The 22,394-nt window shown below is 42.2% G+C and overlaps 1 protein-coding gene across 1 annotated transcript in view; it reads right to left on the minus strand.

Annotated features, from left to right (window-relative positions):
• The window catches only part of LOC308438146 (lymphocyte antigen 6I-like), a gene marked incomplete at both ends in the record, with an annotated part of 47,778 nt that extends 32,356 nt beyond the window's left edge, over nucleotides 1-15,422 (minus strand). The window contains one exon of the mRNA XM_080939445.1: nucleotides 15,353-15,422. Coding sequence (XP_080795571.1) covers nucleotides 15,353-15,422 — 70 coding nt within the window. The remainder of the gene's footprint in view (nucleotides 1-15,352) is intronic.
• Between the last annotated feature and the right edge of the window lie 6,972 nt (nucleotides 15,423-22,394).

A 22,394-nucleotide genomic window follows, 5' to 3' on the forward strand; every position in this document is an offset into this window, starting at 1 on the left:
TTTGTGACTAGCACCTAAATTCCTCCTGCCCCTGAGATTAGTCACTCCCCCGTGTGAGCTGCCCAGTTGCACCCATGACAGGAGATCAGGATAATAGAACTGTGCTTGGGGGTAGGGAGAAAGAGAAACAGTAAGAGATACAGAAAGGGACAGAAAGACTTTCACGGGCATTATGTAAGGTTCCTGAATAAACTGCTTTCAAGAATAATGCTGTGTTGTCTTTGCTTTCCTGCTGGTCAGAGACAGTAGCAACAGTCTCTCTTTTCTGCTTTCCCTAGGGAAATTTCTGTAAATTCCCTTCCTGCAACTTTTGTTTTTTAATCTCCCTTTCATCTCCTTCCTTTCACTTTCTCTGCTCCTTCTCCTCTTCTATCTCCCTGTCATGGTAGACTTTCTCAGCCAGCTGCACTAAATCACTCAACGATTTATCCCTCTAGCCTCTGAAGTTTTTTTTCTGACATCTCTATTAGCCTGGTCCATAAATGGCAAAGTCAGTAACATTGTGTTGGCTACTAGGGTCATAGGACATGGCAGATTGCCTCCATAAGCTGCTGTAGACATGCTGAGGACAACTTGTCTGTCCTCTGCTTAACTTTATGTACCTTAGTTTAATTGGTGGGTCATTGTGTGGTCCCCTTGAGACCTGAAAACAGTCTGTTGGTACATAGGTCCTACTCATCTTTTACCATAATAAAATCCCAGCCACGTCTAGACAGGGGAAGCATGCTGTTGATGACAGCCTAGTCAATAACTTATCCCCAACAACATATCTGTGGGGACGTTCTTTCTGGCTCTCTGAATCATCCTCTATCATTACCTGGTCGAGAAGAGTGCTCTCATGAGTTATTGGATATCATCCCATGTGGGCAGATGAGTAAATCAAATAGTCTCAAAGAGATTAATCAGCCCTGAAAAGGGGGTAGGAGAATGTTGATCATTAGTTGTACATGTAAGCCAAAGAGAAAGGCCATTACTGCATGGCCTGTTTGCCATCCTCATTTATGGGACCATAGGCTTGGAGCGGAAGGATACTATTGTAGTCAGTGAACTGGCCCTATTTCTTCGGGGTACTTTCAGGGACCCAAAAGTCCCAAGAATTACTCTCCACCCTTGGGATTCGGTGGAGGAAGTGTGGAAATGATGCTAGTCAAAGACTTAAGGGATATTCTTGAGGAGAGGCTATAGGAACCAGAGCCATAGTGTGTGTGTGAAGGGGCATGAGATGGAGTATCCATCAACAGCAGATCCTCTGTGAAAGGATGTGGAAGATGTTCTTCTTTAGAGACTTTTTGCTCTCTACCGAACTTCATGGCCAGGATCTGCAAGCACATTTTAAACAAAAAGAATTTTCCCCAGGATGGTGGAAGTCCTCCACTAGATCCCTACCAGTAACTATATAGGGCACTTGCTCTGGGTGCCTGAAGGATCCTGAAATTTTTTTCTGTTACTGCTTAGATCACCTCCAAATTGAGTGTTTAGGGGTGGCCACCATATTCCCGAAGAGACCTTCCTTTTTCTTCCTTCCACGTTTAAAGCAATTGTATTAGTGAGGGTTCTCTAGTCACAGAACTTATGTCTAGTCTCTGTATACTAAGGGAGTTTGTTGATAGTTTATAGTCTGTATTACAACTCCCCAACAATGGTCAGCAGCAGCTGGACCATTAGAATGGAAGTCTAAGAATCTAGTAGTTGCTCAGTCCCACAAAGCAAACCCCACCAAATTCCATGACTTCCAAATTCCTGTGAATTTCAGTATGTACTGCTCCTGGCATTTTTCCTTCATTCCCTCTCTTCCCTCTCTCCCTTCCTTCTCTCCTGTCTTTCCAACTTCCACCCTCCACCTGACAATCTGAGTTTGAGCACTGGGATCTACACAGTTGAGGGAGAACTCCTGTAAGTTGCCTTTTCATCTTCACACAATCACCTGTCATATGCATGTGTCATATAAACATATACACTAAATAAATAATAGTTAATTAATAAATAATATTTAAAAACCATTTCTAATTTAAGCCTAGAGTACCCTCCATTACTTTCATGGCTTTGAATGTCCCAGGGTTGTTCCACATTTTAAAATCTTGTTCCTACATGTCTGCATCTTTATTAGTTTACTGGAAAAAGCACTGTTTCTGTTACTTTTTCTTGCTCTTAATTGTAGTCTGTGAAACACTTCACTATCTTTGTAAGTTGGCCTCATATGCTGCATTTTAGCTGATTTTCATCCCTTATCTTTTATACTTTTTACAGAGCCTTCCTTTTGGTTCTTCTTTTCCAGGGAAATACTTTAATAGAGGGAGTAGAGAGCAGGGTGTGGAGAGCACAACTGTGATCCCAGCACTGTAGGACCTCATGTTCAAGGTCAGACTTGGTTACTGACAGAGCCAAAAACCTGAGAAGCTTTGGACAGAGTCAGTTCCTTTCCTTAGCCAGCAGGTGGCAACTTCTCACCAGTCTTTAGGTGCTTAAACCTGCACACCTTAATGCCCTGATCTCTTCTTATAGGACATCTTTCCTATTGGATAAGATCTGCTCTAATGGTCCCATTATTTCTTAGTTGAGTTCATTAAGACTCATGGCAATGCAGCCGAGACACTAGGGACATTAGGCACTCAGGGCTTCAACACTTGAGGCTGCAAAGTTTTAAGGTAAATAGTTGCTTTTTTATTTTTTTCAGTTGTGTGCTCTTGTTTGTGATGGTTTGTGTATGCTTGGCCCACAGAATTGTAGGAATTGTGGCCTTGTGGGTGCAGGTGTATTATTGTGGGCATAGGCTTAAGTCCCCCATACTAGATGTCTGTCTTCTCCTTCTGTTTTAGGAATAACAGGTGGAACTCTAAGTTCATCTAGCCCCATGTCTGTCTGAATGCTGCCGTGCTCCTGCCTTGAAGATAATAAACTGAACCTCTGAACCTGTAAGGCAGAGACAATTAAATCTTGCCCTTCTAAGAGTTACCTATGTCATAGTGTTTTTCCCAGTAAAACCCTAACCAAGATATTGTTTCTTTGGAGTTATTTTGGTGTTTATGTGCTTGTTTCCTTTGTGTGACAGAACTGGGGATTGAAGCTCACATCCTGTGCATAATGTCACTGATCTAGAGCTGCAGCCCTGAGTGTGTTTATGTTGTTTTTTTTTCTAGTTTTTTTCTTTCAAGACAAGATTTAGTTATGTCCTTAGGCTGACTTGAACTTGTTGAGTGGCCCAGGATGACCTTAGATGTATGATGTATGATCCTCCTGTCTCAGCCTCCGGAGTACTGGAATCAGAGGCATGTACCACTCAATTCACTGATGTCATTGGAAGTAAGGATTCACATTGGACAATAAACATTGATTTTTACTTTACAATGTTAGTAAAACTGACTGGAATCTGACAGTGTTTCCATTTACCCAGAGATGGATCCTGTATTAGTCCACTTTAGTGGGGAAAGGAAAGCCACCTGTTTTCTTTGTGAATAAAGAATCTGATAGAGATGAGACTGCAGTGTAGATGCTGGAAGATGGGAGTGAGTGGAACCAGGCAGACTATATGAGAATATCCAGCTGAACACAGCAGCCCTGGGCATGAGATGAGCCACAGCCATATGTAGTCCAGCATGCAGTTCCTGGGCTGGAGGGATGGGAAGGTGGGAAGGATAGGAGAATGGGTGGCTAGGAAACAATTCTGTACACTGTATTATTGGATTCTTGACACTGCATTTGTGAAAACCACAGTGTGCATAGCACAGAGAGTTGATTCCTCCCCTTGGTTAACAACTCATTTCTACCCACAGGCAACCTTTAATTATTGTTTTTCTTCTCCTTGTCTTTAGATTATGTATCACCATCAATCTTTTACAATATAAAATATAGATTGTGGGCTATGCATCTAATGGTAATGAGATATCACTATCAACACATTAGCCAAAGCAATTCAGAACTCCAGAAGCTACAGGTTGTCCACCAAAGCAAAAAGTACAGGGGGGAATTCAGGGACTGGGGTAGCACAATGAACTCCCTTTTGTTTTTAAGACTTCATTCAAAGTTCACTTGCTCCTAGAGAGACATGGCCCACTACCTTCAGGTCTAAGCAAATTGTTCTTGGCAGATGCAAAATGGACAGAGCAGCTGCAGCTGGCTGATAACAACAGTTTGGGCTAAGAAAACATAAGCCTTTCCCAGGTTAAGGTGCTCCTATTAATGTAGGCTACCTTCTTATGATTTAATCATTCGTTGTATCTAATTACCATAAAGAACATCATAAATTTACCCTGTGATGAAATTCCTAGGCTTGGACTTTCCTTCCTCCATTCTTTCCTCTATACACCTCCTTTATCTAGATCTGGAGGTTCACTCTCATTCCTGTTTCATTAGAAAGGTTGGTGGCCCAGCTCGAGCTTGAAGAAAGATCCTCATGTGCTTACATTGGAGTGGTGTGTCCTGGTGGTTTCTATGAGATTTTTTTCAATCTGTACACAACAGACCTGTAACCTACACAAACACACACACACACACACACACACACACACACACACACACACACCCACACAAACACACACACACACACACACACACACACACACACACACACACACAGAGAGAGAGAGAGAGAGAGAGAGAGAGAGAGAGAGAGAGAGAGAGAGAGAGACTACTCTTACCCACTTGCACACTCATACACTTGAATGTTGCTTCACTCATGGAAGGTGCATCCAACCGCCTCAAAATGCTCGAATGTACATATCATGGCTTCATTTCCCTCGTCAGATTCAGTAAACTCTTGCTTCACCAAAGCCTGATCTTTGCTCCTTAGCTGCCCCACTGCCTCAGGTATCCATCCATATTCTGTCTTTCAGTCCTGCCTTTGATGGCTAGTGCTGCCTAAATCTGCATCAACACACTCTGTCAGGTGACAGACACTTATACTCAACAGAGACATGACTCTGAATCAAAACCCAGCACAGGGTGAGTATGAAATCCAAAATAGATCTGGAGTCCAAGGAGGGCTCCATAGCCACTGTATGATGACATGGTGGGGACAGAGTGTGGACTGCCACAAGGACAGGAGTGAATTTCAAGGTAGTCTAAAACATATTTGGTTGAAACTTCACCCAATTTACCTCCCTCTTCACTTGCTTAAGGTCAGCCTCTACGCTTTTTTTTCTCTCCCTCACTCCCTCTCTCCCTCCTTCCCCTTTCCCTCTCTGCATCTCTCCCCATCCCTCCCTTTCTCCTCTCACTCTAGCTCTCTCTCTCTTTTTCTCTCTCTGTCTCTCGAAAGCAGGAGAAATGAGGCAAGGCTATAAACTCTCCAAATCTACACACTGTGATTCACTTTATCCTTCAAAGCTCCATATCGTAAAGGTTCCATAAGTTCCCTGATCAGCACCACCAACCGGAGATCATGTGTTTAAATGCATTAGCTTATGGGGATATTTAATCCACACTACCACAAATGTCAATCATTTGAAGCCTTCACTGCAGTTTCAGGTTGAATGTTTTCAACTGTGCAGGTTACTAACAGGTTTTCTCTGCCTGTGAAATAAACCAATGCATGCTGAAATAAGAAAACAAACAAACCAACAAGCAGTTTTATCTGTGGGTAGCTCTCAGGTAGGTTGACCAGTCCTATGGAATGAGGCCAGGAAAATCACTGGAGAAATGGGCATGGGGCCCAATCATAGGGAGAAAGAGAAGAGAAAGGAGAGAGAGAGAGAGAGAGAGAGAGAGAGAGAGAGAGAGAGAGAGAGAGAGAGAGAGAGAGAGAGAGAGAACTGAGGTAAAAGAGAGACCAAAATGCCTGGATTGTATAGAAAAGAGCTTTTGGAAGAAGGGAAACACAGCCGCTGGGTTGGAATGTTCATAAATTGGGATGTGGCAGCCACACCTTGCAACAAGTAGGGACTGAGGGATGCTGGAAGACCATGGAGGCCAAGTCTGCTTTGACATGTGTATTAGGCACCTCAGCAGCTTTTACTGGGTGTGAAACCCAACACACACTTTCTCCCAGCTGTTGAGAATGCATCAAGGCCTTGCCTTATGCTGGTTCAAATTGGAGACATTAAGATAAATAACACTGAGGTATGGAGTAAAGCTTGTATTTGGTTTAGACTTCCATATTGCTGTTCCTCACCAGAAGCAAGTCAGGACAGAGACCATAACAGAGTAGGAACTTTAAAGCAGGAGCTGAGGTAGAAGCAAGGTGTTGGCCACCTATTAAAATGGTTCGTTCTGAATAACTGCACAAGACTTGTATGGAAAACCAGAAAAATTTTAGCAAACACCAGGTAATCTAAAACTTCATATGTCGACTCCAGGAAAGTTACCAGTGTTGGTTTCCAATAAGCTGCTATGTTAGTTTTATCATATTTGGGGAGCCTTGGTAAAATTTCAGGAACCACAAGGTGGAGGTGGTAAGGGTTACATTATAACCTGGACCCAAGATCCTACAGGTTCTTCCTATGCAGTGATTGATATGTCCCATATCCTGTCAGTGGTATTGCATCTCTATTCCCAGGGTCCCTGACTAAACAAGACTTTTCTGCATTTGTGGGTTTTTATAGTGTTTAAGTCCCAAAATCTCAACACTGCCCAAACAGTAGTGTCATATTCATAGTTTATGGTTTCAGGGAAGGGGTTGTGGAGTTTTAAATGTCTGGGAGTTTCTCGGTAACCACATCTGGGATATTTTCTTTGTCTTATGCTAAGGAAGTAGGAACACAAAGCATTATCTTACCATGAAAAGAGGAACTATTTGGTTTTTTGGAGCCAAATTGTCCTGATAAAGTTTACGTATAAGTGTCAACAGGGTCCTTTGCTTGTAAGGTGGGTATTTGAGATGACAAAAGGTTTCCTCGCCATGAAGTGCTTTACCTGGGTACTCAGGGCCCAGTCAATTAACAGTCATCAAAGGTTAAACTGAGACAGATGATTTGGAGTTCTTTGTCTCACATATGTGATATTTAAGTATGTGTACACATGAGTGGGCATAGAGAGAATGCAAGTTTTACCCAGGAATGAAATGTCAGACTCCCACCAATGTGAGGAGCCAAGGAAGGCACTTGGAGGAGTCGTGGGCATTGGGCTTTTTAAAAATAAGAGGTATAACAAGAACCAGGGAAAGATTAGTGTAATTTTAATGAAATGAATTAATCCTCCAGACACAGCATAAGCAACTAATGCCTTCAGTGTAGTCAGAATACAATCATACAATACTTGTCAAAGTGGAAATGATTACAAGGCAAACCATCTTCCTGTCTATCGCAGACTTGCTTCTGTAGCTGCTCACTTTGAATCCTGTGCTCACCACAATAACCTTGACAGGCACTGGGAATCACAGAACTTGCACTTAATAATGGCCTCTGACTTTGGCTTTTGTTTGTTGGTAATTAATAAATTATTCTCTCTTTGTTCACATGTTTTCTTTTTTTTTTTTTTTGTTCACATGTTTTCATGACCTGATGTTAGTTTTACTGTAGGACTTGCCTCTTTACTGCCTACAGACAGCTGACAGCTGTGTCACTGAATGTGTTGGCATCTGTAATTCATGTCTTTTCTTCCCAATCAAGATGCCAGTGATCTATCCAAGTCAGCCATAAAAATAATCAGTTTTATTGAGGTCTTCGGAACTTAAACTTTATTTGAACACTACTCAAAATTGAAGTCTTATTCCAAATCATAGAGTGCTTTTGATGCCATTTCAAGAATATTGGCTAGAATTTGACATTTGTCTAAGACAGAATGTAGGCTCAAAATCTTGATCACCTTGATAAGTCCCTAAATAAAGGGGGCTTTGTTTATTGCCTTAATTTTTCTTGACTACCTTTTTTATGCATCAGAACTGACCATATTCTTGTCTGTACCTAATATGATGTAAAAGTATATTGGAAAATTACAATCCTACTTCAGTCCCAGTACTGTTGGAGTCGTTTTATACTGTAGTCTCTAGTTGTCTTGTACTTTTCAGTCCCCACTCACTTTGACTGAGCTGCTTGTCATCTAGTGGCTTCTTTTATTATTGCAGGCATTACTTTTATTTTGGGGTGTATCCCAGGGGTAAAAATCGTAAAAGCTTGTACAAAGGTGCAGGAAAAGCTGCTGGTTATCTTGCTCAGGTCCAATCTTATGGTGGCTAACTATATAAAGTAATTCTAACTGACTTCTGCTGAGTTACATTTCAAAAAAAAACACCAAAACACAAAACATAATTGAAGTGCATTCAATTAGAGCATGAGAAAGTTTCCTATGGATAGCAAATGAGAAATTTTTCTTATACCATGAGTAATGAAACAAAATTCCAAGCTAGATACCTAATAGTTACCTAGGCCTTAATATTGTACATAAGTCTTAACAGGTTTGTTTATTTAGTGTGTCAGGGTAACTTGCCTAGCATTCAAGTCTCAACTTGTCATTCAGGACAGTAGTTAATTATGTGCATGTCTTTCTTTGCCAAGCAGGATTTCAGTTAACCAGGGAGGACTTAAGAACTTCAACTTTATTGGACCTCTCCTAAAAATGGCTTCATTTTGGTTTCTTCTTTAAATGGCACTGTTGCACCATTTATGCCACTCATCTCTGTGAGTCCCCACCCATTTCTCTTGCATCCCTTGTTCACATGAGCATCTTTCTTCTACTTTTACTTTCCGGCACATTTTTAAATTTTTTTCTGTATAGTGACCAAGGATCTGATTTTAAACCAGTGGAAGTTCATAGAAGACTGAATTTGTGGTGCCTTTTGCTGCATCTGTCACAGAAAAGACGGTCTTGAAGAATTGGACCATGCACAGCAAGACTCCACTTTAGTCAGGACTGCTGTACTATACCTTAACCTGCAACCTCTAACCTCTAACCTCTGCCTAATTCTTACATTGATAATCCAGATGCCTTTGGATTACAAACTATTTGCCAATTAAATCTTCTCTGAATCTTTCTTTCCCTCTCCATCTACCCATTCTTCTCCCTCCTCTTTTTTTCCCCTGTGTCTGCCTGTCTGTCTGTCTATCACTCTGTTTCTCTCTCTGTCTCTCTGTCTCTGTCTCTCTGTGTCTCGCTCTCTCTCTGTCTCTCTCTGTCTCTGTCTCTGTCTCTCTGTCTCTCTCTGTCTCTCTCTCTTTCTCTATCTCTCTCTCTCTCTAGGCTTTAGTATAGGCAGGGGTAATGATAAGCATGAAGTATAAAGAAAACACTGATGGGCCTGAATTTGGTACCAGGCCTAGACTAAGATATCTAGAGTCTGACCCAGATCATGTTATTTTAACCAAATTTAATTTACCACAGCACACAATTTGGAAAGTATTCAGATAACAGTCAACTCAGCCCCATGAGTACACCCAAGTTTAATACATGTTTACATTGAAGATCTCTACACATAGCTTCATTCATAGGATGTTTTCTGGGTAATTAAGCAAAATGTACACAATAAAAATCTAGAAAAAACAATTGGAAGGAAATAAACTGTTGGGACAGTTTTGACTGGGCAGAGATTAGATGTTCACTTGGGCTGTTATAAATACAAATGACATCTCTCACAAGGCTGGATTATATAACTTAGAAGTAATGGTCAAGGTTGTAAGGAAACAGGTCTAGGAAAGTAAAACATGAATTCTTGAAGTTTCAGGGCAAGCCTTTCTCTTCAGACAATGCAAGATCGCCAGCTTGTGATGTACATGAACTGCATCCAGATCTAGCATTCCAAGAATGGTCTGCTGTGTGTCTCACTTTCCTGGTTTCTCCAGTGCTTATCACGTACACAAGACTCTTTTTGCCTTCTTCCCCCGTGTTACCCAAGACAGCTATGGGCAAGACATATGTTTGTCAGGACTTGAGTATAAGCTGCTGGGTTGAAAGCAGACACAATTAACCATAGTCAGTGTAAAGTGGGCAGCATGAGACTATGTTTGGCTAGCTTCAACATGTGTCAGGTCTCACTTATCACTAAGGCCTGATGTCTAAAGGGTTTTCTTGTTGTGAAGAGACAACAAGACCAAGGCAAGTCTTAAAAATGACAACTTTAATTGAGGCTGGCTTACAAGTTCAGAGGTTCAGTCCATTATCATCAAGGTGAGAGCATGGCAGCTCCAGGCAGGCGTGGTGCAGGAGGAGCTGAGAGATCTACATCTTCAATCAAAGGTATCCAGGAAGAGACTGAGCAATCTCAGACAGCTAGAAGGAATGACTTAAAGCCCACTCCAAGGATGACACAGTTCCTTCAAGAAAGCCAGAGCTTCTAATAGTGCCACCTTTTAGGCAAAGCATATTCAAACCATCACACCTGTGTTATGATTTCACTGTCTGTGATGGACTAAAAACAAAAACTCAAACACACAAATTACATACTGAAGCTATCTCCAGGTATCAAGACCTGAAGAGGGTAAGAACCTTTCGAATTCTAAATGCAAAAATTCAGTCCTTTAGCCGACCTAAGAAATATATGTGTAGAAGAACCACAAGACATGTATAGTAGAAATGTTTTGTGTATGTGTGTGTATTTGTGTGTGTGTGTGTGTATGTGTGTGTGTGTGTGTGTGTGTGTGTGTGTGTGTGTGTACCAAAGCAGAGCTTCACAGACATGTACATAGGCAGCTCTTCTTGTGTAGCTCATGATCGTTTCTCTTGTTTTTCTTGGTGCTAACCCTCTCCTCATCACAGTTTTTCAAGTGCACAGTCCACACTTTATAAATAAAACCTTGCCTGGAGAAATGGCCCAAGACTTATGAGCACTGACCTCTTCTGTAGATGTCCTAAATTAAAAATCTCACTAACTATATGATGTCCCAGAACTCTCAGTAATGACATGTGATGCCCACTTTTCGTGTGTGTAAGGACAGCTGCAGTATAATTAGATTAAGTCAATATAGAAATCACACAGGGATTGGCCAGAGTGGTAGTATTTACCTATAATCACCACATCTGGACACAGCAGCCAGAAGATACTGCACAACAATCAAGGATAAATATGGCAGAAAGTTCCAGAATCCCTACTCACAACTCCAGTTTCAAGTTCCTACCAGCATCATGGCCACCATCCTGGTTTTATGCTTCTTCTCTCTATTCTCCTTCTTAGGGGAGAAGGCTGCATGAAAAAGAGTTTCCTTAGTTGATACCTCTAATTAAAGGACCTTCACTTTAACCAAATTTCAGATCTTTAAAACCTGCTAGAACACTTAGTAATGTTCATACACCCAAGTCTCCAAGGTGCTGTCTTTATACAAAAAGATTTCTGTGATGTTATTTACATTGGTTCTCGTCATCTCATGTGCAACATGGTATAAAAGCCAAAAAAAAAAAAAAAAAAAAAAAAAAAAAAAATAGAAAAGTTCTGGATCCCTGGTTGTCAATGGATCAAGTCATACCTTCCCAGAGGGCTCTATATACATTTGGCCTCCAGGAAATTCATTGCGAAGCTTTGTTTGCTTTGAGCCAAGACATGAGACCTTGATAAAAATGGTTTCCACCTCTGGAGTAATACAATTTTACAGGGCTTTCCGTACCCACCATAGAGGGCTCATCTCTTAGGCTTACCCACCGGAAGCAAATGCTCTTTGGAAGTGCCCTGTGTAAGTGTGTGTCTTGATGGTGCTTTTCCACATGCATGAGGTCCTGTATTTTAAGCACATCAGTTGAGTGAGGAGATGTTACATAGAAGGCTCAGTGCAACCAGTGATCACAAGGCAGAGAACAGTCCTCTAAAACAGTCAAGTCACAAGCCCTGGGTTTAAGGAGAGACCTTGCCTCTGCAGATAATGCAGAATGTTCTTTTTCCCTCTCTATCTATCAGCAACAACATACCCCAAGTAAGCCCACCCAAAACCAGTGGTCCTAGACTCTGAGCTGGCTCACATGAAGTAACTAAAGTGGCTGGCTGAAAGAGCAGACATGTGAATTGGCAGGCAGAATCAGAGGACACATTGTAACAAAAGAAAAATGGAGATCTTGGCAGAGAGAACACAGGGTTTATTGGATTCAATAGCAAACATTGAGATGCAAGTGGGAACCCTGCAGAACCCCAGTTATTTATGTGTGGATGGTTGTTGTGGCAAAAAGCCTTGGAATTCTGCTTCTTCCTTGTGCTGTCCATGTGCCTCCTGGGACAAGAGCAGCAAGGACAACAGAAAGTGGCATTTCAGTAAATACAGATCTTGAAAGCCCTAGAAACTAGAATGGAGAACATACCAAGCAGGGGCTATTGGGTTGAAACAGGGTGTTCTGCAGCATACACCCACCTGGGAGTTTCTACAAATCATACTTTATCAGCGAATGATTCAAGGAAGCAGAAATTACACAGGACGGTGATAGTATAAGGGTGGGATTCGTAGGAAAAACCATCACTGCAAGTCCTGCAGGAAGAGTGAGCCCAGGCTGAGCAGAAGCACTCCTGCCATGGTCCAGGGTGCTGCCTCCAGTGGGAACTCAAAGATTGCAGCGATCTTGGGTACAACAGGTTCTGCTTATAAAGATGCTAGTAACTGGAATCCCGGCAACGTCAGTACTATTGGGGCAGGAGGGACTGCAGTACCTGTTCATTATTATTGCAGTTTGAATACCTGCAAGACATCAGGAATTAATTCACACCTCATTCAGGAATAGCAATGATTCCCAAAGTCTGGGCTACATGCCACCATGTATGGATGGGCCAAACTTGTCTCTCATGCATTCTGACACCAGACATGGTATCTCAGACTTGTAATCCCAGAACTTGGAGACTGAGGCAGAAGAATTTTTATGTGTTAAATTTAATAATGGGCTACATGTGGACTTCTAGAAAATTCTGAGGCTAGAAAGAGGCCCTTTCATAATAACTAACAAAGTACAAAATCCAACCCATTGACTGGTAAGGAGGTTGTGGGATAAAGGGTTCATTTGAACAAGCATCAGACCCTTGGGATTGATCACTAGAGCCCATAAAATAGATGGGCTGCCTTTGCCGTCTACACCTAGTTATGTCCTCAAGACACAAAGATGGAGATTCTCTAGATAAGCTCACTGGCTAGTCCGGCTGAATCTGCTAGCATTGGTTTAACTGTGAGACCCTGCCTCAGTAAATAAAATTCTTCTCACTGAAGATTCACATCAAATTCTGGGTCACATAAACTTGTACCTCCCCAGTGCATGGGCATCCACACATGTATACTCATGTGCGCTTACATGCAGTGATCTATGGGAGCATCTCAGTCAGTGATGCACTTGCCACATGGATGCAGAAGGACCAAAGTTCAATCCCCAGCAAACATGTAAATAGTCAGATGAGCATTGAAATGCCTGTCATGAACTCCATACTGAGGAGGGGAATCAAGAAGTCCAAGGAGCTCTCTGCAAACACCCACCTCTCCATACCCAGTATATTTGGTAAATGCTGGGTCCCAGTGAAAGCTGTTTCCTAAAAATTCAAGGTGTTTCGGACAGACACATGACTCAGTAGTTAAAAACACTTCTTTTTCCTTAGAAACCTTCGGTTTGATGCCTGGAGCCCACATGTTTGTTTAGCACTATCTGTAATTACAGTTCTCGGAGAATTCCAACTCATTTGTATGAAAAACAGTAGAATGTGTTTAAAAAAGTACATAAGGATGACCTTTGACCTCTACATACATCACATAATTCCTTTCTGTGCAATGACATTTATTCAGAAACACACACACACACACACACACAAACACACACACACACACACACACACACACACAGGCACAGCACAATGCAAGGTCACCCAATGTCACAGCAGAAAGTGCAGCCATCCTCTCAGACTCTTGCAGTTCCCCGGGCAGTTATATCTAGGAGACCTGCTCTAGGAGACAGGCAGGCCTTGGTCAGGAACAGGAATCTGGTAGCACAGCAGGTCTGCTCCAGCCTTGTCTATCTGGAGGATGTGCCTGGAAACATGCACTTTGGAGGATCTGATCTGTCCTAAGATCTCCTTACTATCAACATTCCTATGTCATTCCTTCAGCCTAAGCTCCAGTCTTTTATTATATGCAAAGACTCACTGAATGCTTCCAGCTCTCCAGGTCTGTCAGTGAGTCAGTGAGACCCTAGAGGTAACCCAGGAGCAGGAGCATCACATGACTCTCCTGGCACCAGAGGGAAGACGATGAACACCATTCATGCACATCGGCAGCCCTGATAATATGAACCATCTTCCACCACATTGCTGGACCCCAACAACCTCCTTGTTTCAGGAGTCCCACTCCAATGCCAGGTCACTTGTTCTTGGAGGGAGGGGAACTGTGGTCCATAACAAGTGCTGAGACCCTTCCTCTTTAGCTAGCCCCACTCATAATTGCACAGGCAATAGGAAACTTACCAACAGGAAGTATGTAGTCATCTCTAACACAGACTTCATTACCTTCTGCACATGTTGTTTGATTGCAGGTAAATGTAGTTTGATTTGCCAGGCAACTGAAGCACAACAGACCCTTACCTGAGAAAGAAGCCAATGTGTGTGGGCTACAGCATGCCCTCTGTAGCCCAGACCCCTCTTTTACAAAGTCTTTACTTCTACACCACTGCTGGCAACTAAGAAGTAGCAAGGATGCCATTGCCCCATCACCTCCAGCAAAAGCAAAATTGAACCAAGCACTACAGTTGTTATATATACTCAGTACTTCTAAGTCAGTTAGCCGGCACCACAAGAGGGACCTGGAGCCCAATATGTATTAGAGAGAAAGTCACCCTTGTTTTAAGCCTGAAACCAAATGGCTGCTGAAGCTGTGAATGGCTGTGTAAGTGGGTACTGGAGTCAACTAATGGGCCGGGATCTTCTGTCCTGTCCCAAAGTACACCTGCAGAGCTGACCTCTGAGTCTTGAAGGATTATAAATTACTGAAATTCCCAGAGTTTAGCCCAATGTTGAGGCTCACCATGAGTCTTCTTGAAATACAGATGTAACTAGAAGTATAGGGGTATTTGGGAGCTCAGACCCTCTTAGAGTAGAGAGCTTCTAGCATTTGGGTCTCTATGGCATGGGTCAGAGTATTAAAAATGTCAAATGCCATAAATTAAGGATTACAAACCCTTGACTTGGCAGCTCTACAAGAAACAAAGCCTCTTCCAGTTCATGTGCAGGCAGGGCAGTTTCCTGACTGGGAGTTGAGGGCAGCATGGTAGGGTCCAAGGGCAGGTATCTGGTGGCAAGGGTTTGTGGAAGAAGTAGTGTCATCCAAGGGACATTTTGACATGTGGTGATTGTTGCAAGTTGGGCCGTGACAGGTATACAGACCCAAGAAGCACCCCATACAGGAGGCTTCACCTACCACAAGCTATACCTCTTTCCCTGACTTCAGGACACCTCAGGCACACAAAATAATGCAGGTGTATCCACAGTCCTGAGACCCTTTTTCATCTCTGCTGTACTCTCCTGCCCCTCTCTCATTTCCCATCTCACCTCTTTCTGCACATAGTAGGGCCACAAGAAGGATGAGCACACAGGACTTTGTAGCATGAAAACTGTTCATCCTTGGAGAAGTGATACACAGATCAAACTTTGGAATTGGATCCAGTTGATAGCCCCCCCCCCCACATACATCACATCTCTGAAAGCTCAGAGGGCTTCGTTTTCCTGCCTTCCCTCCCTTGATTTCTCCAAATAGCTTTCCCCAAGAAATAGATGTTTGACTATATCTAAATAGATGTCTTATCCACCACCCACCCAGCTTTTCCTTTCTAATCCCAAACTCCCACCCACAGCCCTATCCTGAGGGCTCTTCCCTGTGCTTGTCACCTAGCATCTCCCTCCTGACACCAGTCCTTACTTCCTCTCTGTGATCAGGTCGCAGGCACAGTGGAAAGTTCTAGCAGATGTGGATTTAAATAAGTCTTTACTTTCCTTCAGCTCCTCCCAGCTGGCCTCATGAAAGGGTAGGGTTTCAATTTTTCCTCCAGCCAACATGTTGGTTGTGAAAGTGTCTGCCAGATTGGTATAGCAGTTGGAAGAAAGAAAACATGCAGAGGTAGAGGGGACCATGGTGCTGGAGGACAAAGAGGGCAGAAGGGCAGGGCTACGGTTTTCTTGGGCTTGCCATCAATAAAGCAAATTAAGGAGGCAACTTACTCAGCCTTTACTGGCTCTCAATTTGTTTGTTTCATGTATTGCAGGGGGGTTGTTATGATATTTTTGTGGGTTTTCTTTTGAGACAGTTTCTCTGTGTAGCTTTGGCTGTTCTAGAACTTGCTCTGGGGACCATGATGGCCCAAAATCATATTCATTCTTATTCTCTATATTTCCTCACAGATTCAACATGTACATCCAACTCCAGTGTTAATCTTCTGTGTTATGTTGGGCAATTGATCAAAAAAGAGAGACATTGTAGGATAAAGTCAGGATTCTCATGGAGGAGTGGGGAATCCATTATGCAAGAACTGACTTCACAACCTTAGAACTGCTTAAATCCCTGGTACCATCACTTTGGATTCTTAAAATAACCCACAATGTTTCTGTTAAAATTCTTTTACACTCCAGGGCCTCTACCATAGCACCATTAAAAAAATCCCTTCCTCGTTACTTTATAATTTATGATGAAAGCAGACCATGTTTGCCACCAACACTGAATAACCCAGCACAGTGTGAGGAGCAAAAGAACAAGGAAGAAATTTCTGTAATTCCTTCACATACTGCCCTAGGCATTGTGTAATGCATGAATATATGTGAAGCATAGAGCAGAAGACACCAAGTCTTTGCAACAAAACATAGGGCATTTATGATAGATCCAAGTGACATTCCCTCCCAATTTGACCATCCAATGAGTTTAAGGATTTTACAGAGGATTGGTGAGGTCACTTACTGGAATATGTATAAATTCACAGCAGTTAAGTCACCAGTAAGTCTCTCCTCATTATGAAAGCAGTGCCATAGAGCCTCAGTTAAACTCCTGTTGCCTTTACAAGCTAGCATTTTCTTTGACTACTTGTACCTGGAAGAGAGCAGGTATGAGTAATGGCTGGAGCCAGAGATGACAGTCCTCCCTTCTGTCTGTAGAGTGTTCTGTCCATTATCACAGATGGTTGGTCTTCTGTCTCCATTGCCAGGTCTGCTAGGCCAGTTATTCCTACTCCAGAATGGCAGTAAGGTCATCTAACCACAGTGCTGCACCTGAATTCTCTAAAAGTTTTAAAATGGAGGTCTCATGAGTCCTGCACTTTACACCAAGCACCACAGTTGGGGAGCCAGCTTGACTCATTGGTTGACTCCTGGCCAAAATACTAACAGACTAAATAAATTAATCCTTTCAGGAGAGGTCATCAGTGGAATTGTGGAATATTAGAGTTATAAGTACCAGAGGTTTCCAGGTTTGTGTTAGAGAATCCAGGACCTCTGCAGAGAGGGCTACATGGAAGACAATACACATCAAACCTTCTCCTCTGTATTGCTGCTCAGCCAGAGTCTTGACTATTGTCAAACATTGGCCAATCTTATTACTCTTTACAGAGATTGTAGGACTCATGTTAAGTAGTAAAGTTTTCATATGTCTCATTCAGTACCTTCAGTCATTCAGCAAACATTAATAAGTGCACTTCCTCCTGATTCAACTTGTTTCTCAGCCAAGGGCCTTAGTCTCATGATGCTGAGGGGCTGGGAGCAGGCTGTTTCATGGTAGTGAGAATGATGGGGATAAATGATTCAGGACACTGTGTTGGAGGACAGCTTCTTTATTGACGAGGAAGACTAGCTTATATCTTAAGTCAGGTGAAGAGGAGAAAATGGATAGGAAAGGAAGTGTCAGAGTGAGATTAGGGGCTTTGTAGTGTATCAGGTAGATATCAGACTGATAATCACATACTTTCTAAAAAGACAATACTCTGTTAGTAAGAAGACAGAACTCTGGTAGGAAAAAGACTATTCACTGATGGGGAAACAGAAGCCCAACTTGTGTTATCTGGACTTGACTTTTACTCTATTGAGTTGAGCAGGCCCAAGCTTGATCTGGGTATGGAACAGCCCCATTTCTGCAATGTTCTAGTGCAGCTGTCCAGGGGTGTGGTCAGTATTAGCATTTCTTCTAGGCTTTGCCACACACTTGCCTGTCAATAGTCAGGTGTGCCTGTTTTAGTATGAAAGGGGCTGCCTGACACCTCTTCACCCTCTTGTCTTGCTCTCTTCCTGTCTTACCCTCTGTCCCTTCTTTCCATGGTCCTCTAGCCTTCTCTCTTCATGTGCACTTGCTCTCTCTTTCTCCCTTTCTCTCTCTTGTCTCTATGCCTCTGTCTTCTCTCTCTTTCTCCCTGTATATGTGTATGTGTTTTTCTGTCTCTACTACACCCTTACCTCCCCTATGACATAATAACCTCTATTGTATCCTATAAGTATCATGTAGCTGGTACCACAGAGGGAACAGATGTTCCACCATGAGGGACAGGGGCACCCTCTACCTCTCTCTTCCATTCCCTCCACCATTCACCAACTTCATCAAACATATCCTTGGCTTCATTATCCTTTATAAACCAAAATAGTCAACACTTAACTGTCCTGCATCTATTTCATGAACTCACATCTTCCCCTTTGTTTCTCAAAATGTAGCCAAGTCACATGGTCACTATGGTCTGTGGGAATATCTTGTTATTGTACCATCACTTGGTTGATGGTGAGTTTACGATGTTAGGACCTTGTTCTGTTTTGAAAACTATATAATACATGTTGTGAGCAGGAGGGAGGCTCTGATCACTGCCTATCAAGGGCAAGAGTCAGACAATGTGTTGTTTGCAGTACCAGGAGACAAGATAATTGAAGGTATATTGGGAACTTATATTGTTGCAGAGGTCATAGAGTGCCTTATTTATCTATTCAACCAGTCCTGATTCATTAAATTAAACAACATTCACCCACCATGATTACACAAGATCTGATTCCCTCCACAGTTGTTCAGTTCAGAGGTCCAAAGTGTTCCAAGCTAAACTACAGACATGAGAAAATCACAACATATGACAGAAATCTTGTGGGAGATTGACTGGGAATGTGGATGGGTCTCTTTGGTAGGGAGTGAAGATGCCAGATTACTAACAACAAGCCTTTAAAATTTGCATTACAAGTCCAGCAAGGATGGTGAATTTTACCTGGAAAATAATTAGGACAGAAATGCAGAGGTTTGGAGTCCCTCAAGAAGTGGTGATCTACTATAAAGTTTGATTAAAGGAGAGACACAGGTCTCAGAAACAAACATTCAAGGTAGTGGTAGAATATTCCAAGGGTGACAGGGGAAGCAGAAAGGAGGCACTGAAGAAACATGGAGTGGCACTAGGATAGTGCTCTCTGAGAGATGCCGGCAGTGTGGGCCATGTTCCACCATCAATCATCTGGTTTGGGACACATCCCCAGCCAAAAAAAAAAAAAAAAAAAAAAAAAAAAAAGAACCTTACAAGTGTATTAAGGCACTTTGAGAAGACCAAAGTTTCTTACTTGATGTGTACTGCCTGCTGGCGTAAAAGAATCTCTTGCCTGAAAAAGGGTTATACTCAGTTCCTCTGCCTGTCTCAACCCCTCTCTCCTCTTTATATCTTAGAAATGATACTATCAGGCTTAGAAGCCACTAAGGATAGCCCCACTCTCATAATCAGTTTTAGTCCACAGCTCTTGTTACCCTGGCAACACTCCAGTTTTCCAAAGAAAAAAGAAAACAGTTACTTCTCTTTAAAATAAAAATACTATGTACATCAAAAGGACAGAGGTAAGGACTTGCTAAGGCCCACATAAGGAAAAGATGTCTTTTCAGGTGAATCAGAGCTTCTAATAAAACTATTTCTATTTAACCTGTCTCCCACGCCTCTTGTTTCTTGCAAGACAGAGTTTGTCATTGTATCTCTGGCTATCTTGGAATTCTCCCTGTAGTTCAGGCTAGCCTCAAATTAAGAGATCTCCCTGTGCATGCCTCCCAAGTGTTGGAATCAAAGACTTATTCAATTAATTCTCTTTAATGTACCCTGTTTCAGGAATTTCAGTCTGGCATCAACTCTTCTCCTTCTCCTCTCTCCCTTTCTCACTCCCTCTCTTTTTCCTTCTCTCTCTTTTTCTTACCTCTCTCCCTCCCCATTCCCCCTCTGTTTCTCTGTCTCTACTACAACTCTACTTACCCATTCCCTAAATAAACTATGCTATAATATACACATATGGCTGGTATCTTATTTTGTATTGATGTCTCTGCATGGGCCTGCAGAGGCAACAACTTCCCATCCATCTCTTCATTCCCCATACCATAACCCATCCCTAATAAACACATCCCTGCATTCTGTAGCTTTTGTAAAGCATAGCAGTCAGCACTCCACTATCCCTCATCTTTCTTGGGAACCCACATCTTCCCCTTTCTTTCACAGAATTGGGACATGTCATAAGTGTCAGCATGGTCTGTGAGAATAATTGTTATTGTATCAGAACTTTGCTTATAATAGTATCTTGGTTGTTTTATAAACTATATAATACATGTGGTAAAAAGGGTGGGGGTCTCTGATCACTTCCCATCAAAGACAACAGCCAGACAATGATGGGAGTATCAGGAGACAGTATCATTGAAGGTATATTATGACTTCAAATTGTTGCAAAGACGTAATGGGGTTTGATATTTTGTTCAGCCAATTCTGATTCTTTCCATAAAAACATTTCACTCCCAGGATTGCATCATAACTGATTCCCTCCCAAGTTGTGCATTTCAGAAGTCCAAAGTGTTCTAAGCTACAAAAGTCATTAAGTCACACCGAATTACAAATCTCACATGGGAGATTGACTGGAGACATGATTGGATCCCTTTGGCAGTTGGTGAACATACCTGACTGCTAACACCAAGCCTTTCTATTTTGCAAAAGACCAGCAAGGGTGGTCAACTGTACCTGGAGAATAATCATTGCAGAAATGCAGAGGTAGGGATGCTGGCACTAGGACAGAATCTACTTCCATTGATGATACCACACACAGGTTACAGGGACCTGGCCCATTCATTGCCATGGAAACAGCTAAGCATTCCCAGGGTACACCAGTTCAGATGCCCAACCAGATGTGGGAGCAAGTGAACTCACTACCCATAAATGACCTTACCCCGTCTTCTTTTCTCTCTGGACCACAATCCTTGTCTCTTAGTTCTCTTAATCCTCTCCAGGTGGAACTGTGTTGGTTTGGTGTGGTGTGTCTGGACTCGAGTCCATATTTCTATCCCAACAAGGGAGGCCTTTGAAAAGTGGGGATTTCCTCTAAGGGTTGATTAAAGACAGAGCTGGGTCTGAGAAGGAACCAAGCAAGGTAGCAATAGAACATTACAAAGCTAAGAGGGGAAGCAGAAATAAAGCAATTTCGATGTATTCAGGTGGTGCTCTTTGAGAGATACCATGGTATGGACAATGGTCTACTGTCTCTCATCTGGCTTGGGATACCCTCCAAAAAAAACCTTAAGTGTACAGAGGCACTTTGTCTGAGAAGGCCAGAGCTTATTTGTTGCTGTGCTGCCTGCTGTCATTAAAGAATGTTCTGTCTGAAGGAAGGTTCTGCTCAGTGTCTCTGGCTATGTCAACCCTGTTTTCATCTTTAACTATAAGAAACAATACTATCAGGCTACAAAGCACCTAAGGATAATCACACTCTTATGACAAGTTAAGGAACAACACTTCTGTTTCCCTGGCAACACCCTAATTATTGAAAAGGAAAAAAAAAACCCCAAAGTTTCTCCTCCTGAAATTTAAAATACCAAATACAGGAGAAGGGCAAACATAAGGGCTTTGTTTAGGCCCACTTCAAGAAAGATGTCTCTTCAGGTGAATCAGAGCTTCTTTTAAAACATTTTTATTTAACCTCTCCCATCCTGTCTTGTTATTTTTAATATAAGAGTTTGTCATTGTATCCTTGGCTGACTTGGAAATCTCTCTGTAGACCAGTCTAGCCACAAATTAAGAGATCTCCCTGTGCATGCTTCCCAAGGGCTGGGATTAAGGGCTTGGTTGATTCTCTTTAACCTATGGTGTTTCAGGAATTTTGTTCGAAGACGATCTGAATTATGCCTCTGACTCTGGGTAGAAACAAAAGTAAGATTATCTGAACATGCCAGTGCCCTCTACCATAAGAATTACTATCTTACATCATAGGGTAGAAAAGGGGGACAGGAATAGAAAAAAATAAGTCCTGGCATGTTTATCTGTTTGCTTGTGCTCAGCTTGATTTCTTCGCTGTTATATTCACAGACTCAATTAGTCAGCAGATAGAGGTGTTTCAGAGAGTTATTGCATTGTAGGTCAGCTTAAGCAAGTAGAACCACCATGTAGTGTGGGGATTTGAGAATCACTGAAGAATGACTCCAGACTCAAATAGTGAGCAAAGGAAAAGATCATTTTGTGCAAAGTTCTTTTATAATGCAGAAATCACTAGTGGAGTGCCAGGGAAATGTTAGTGTTCCTCCAGAATCCAGACAGGAGCTAACCTGATGCACGTCATAGTAGGGTCTTTATTTTATTCATGCTAG

The sequence above is a fragment of the Micromys minutus genome, assembly GCF_963924665.1.
Source record: "Micromys minutus genome assembly, chromosome: 27".
In the NCBI taxonomy this organism is placed as follows: domain Eukaryota; kingdom Metazoa; phylum Chordata; class Mammalia; order Rodentia; family Muridae; genus Micromys; species Micromys minutus.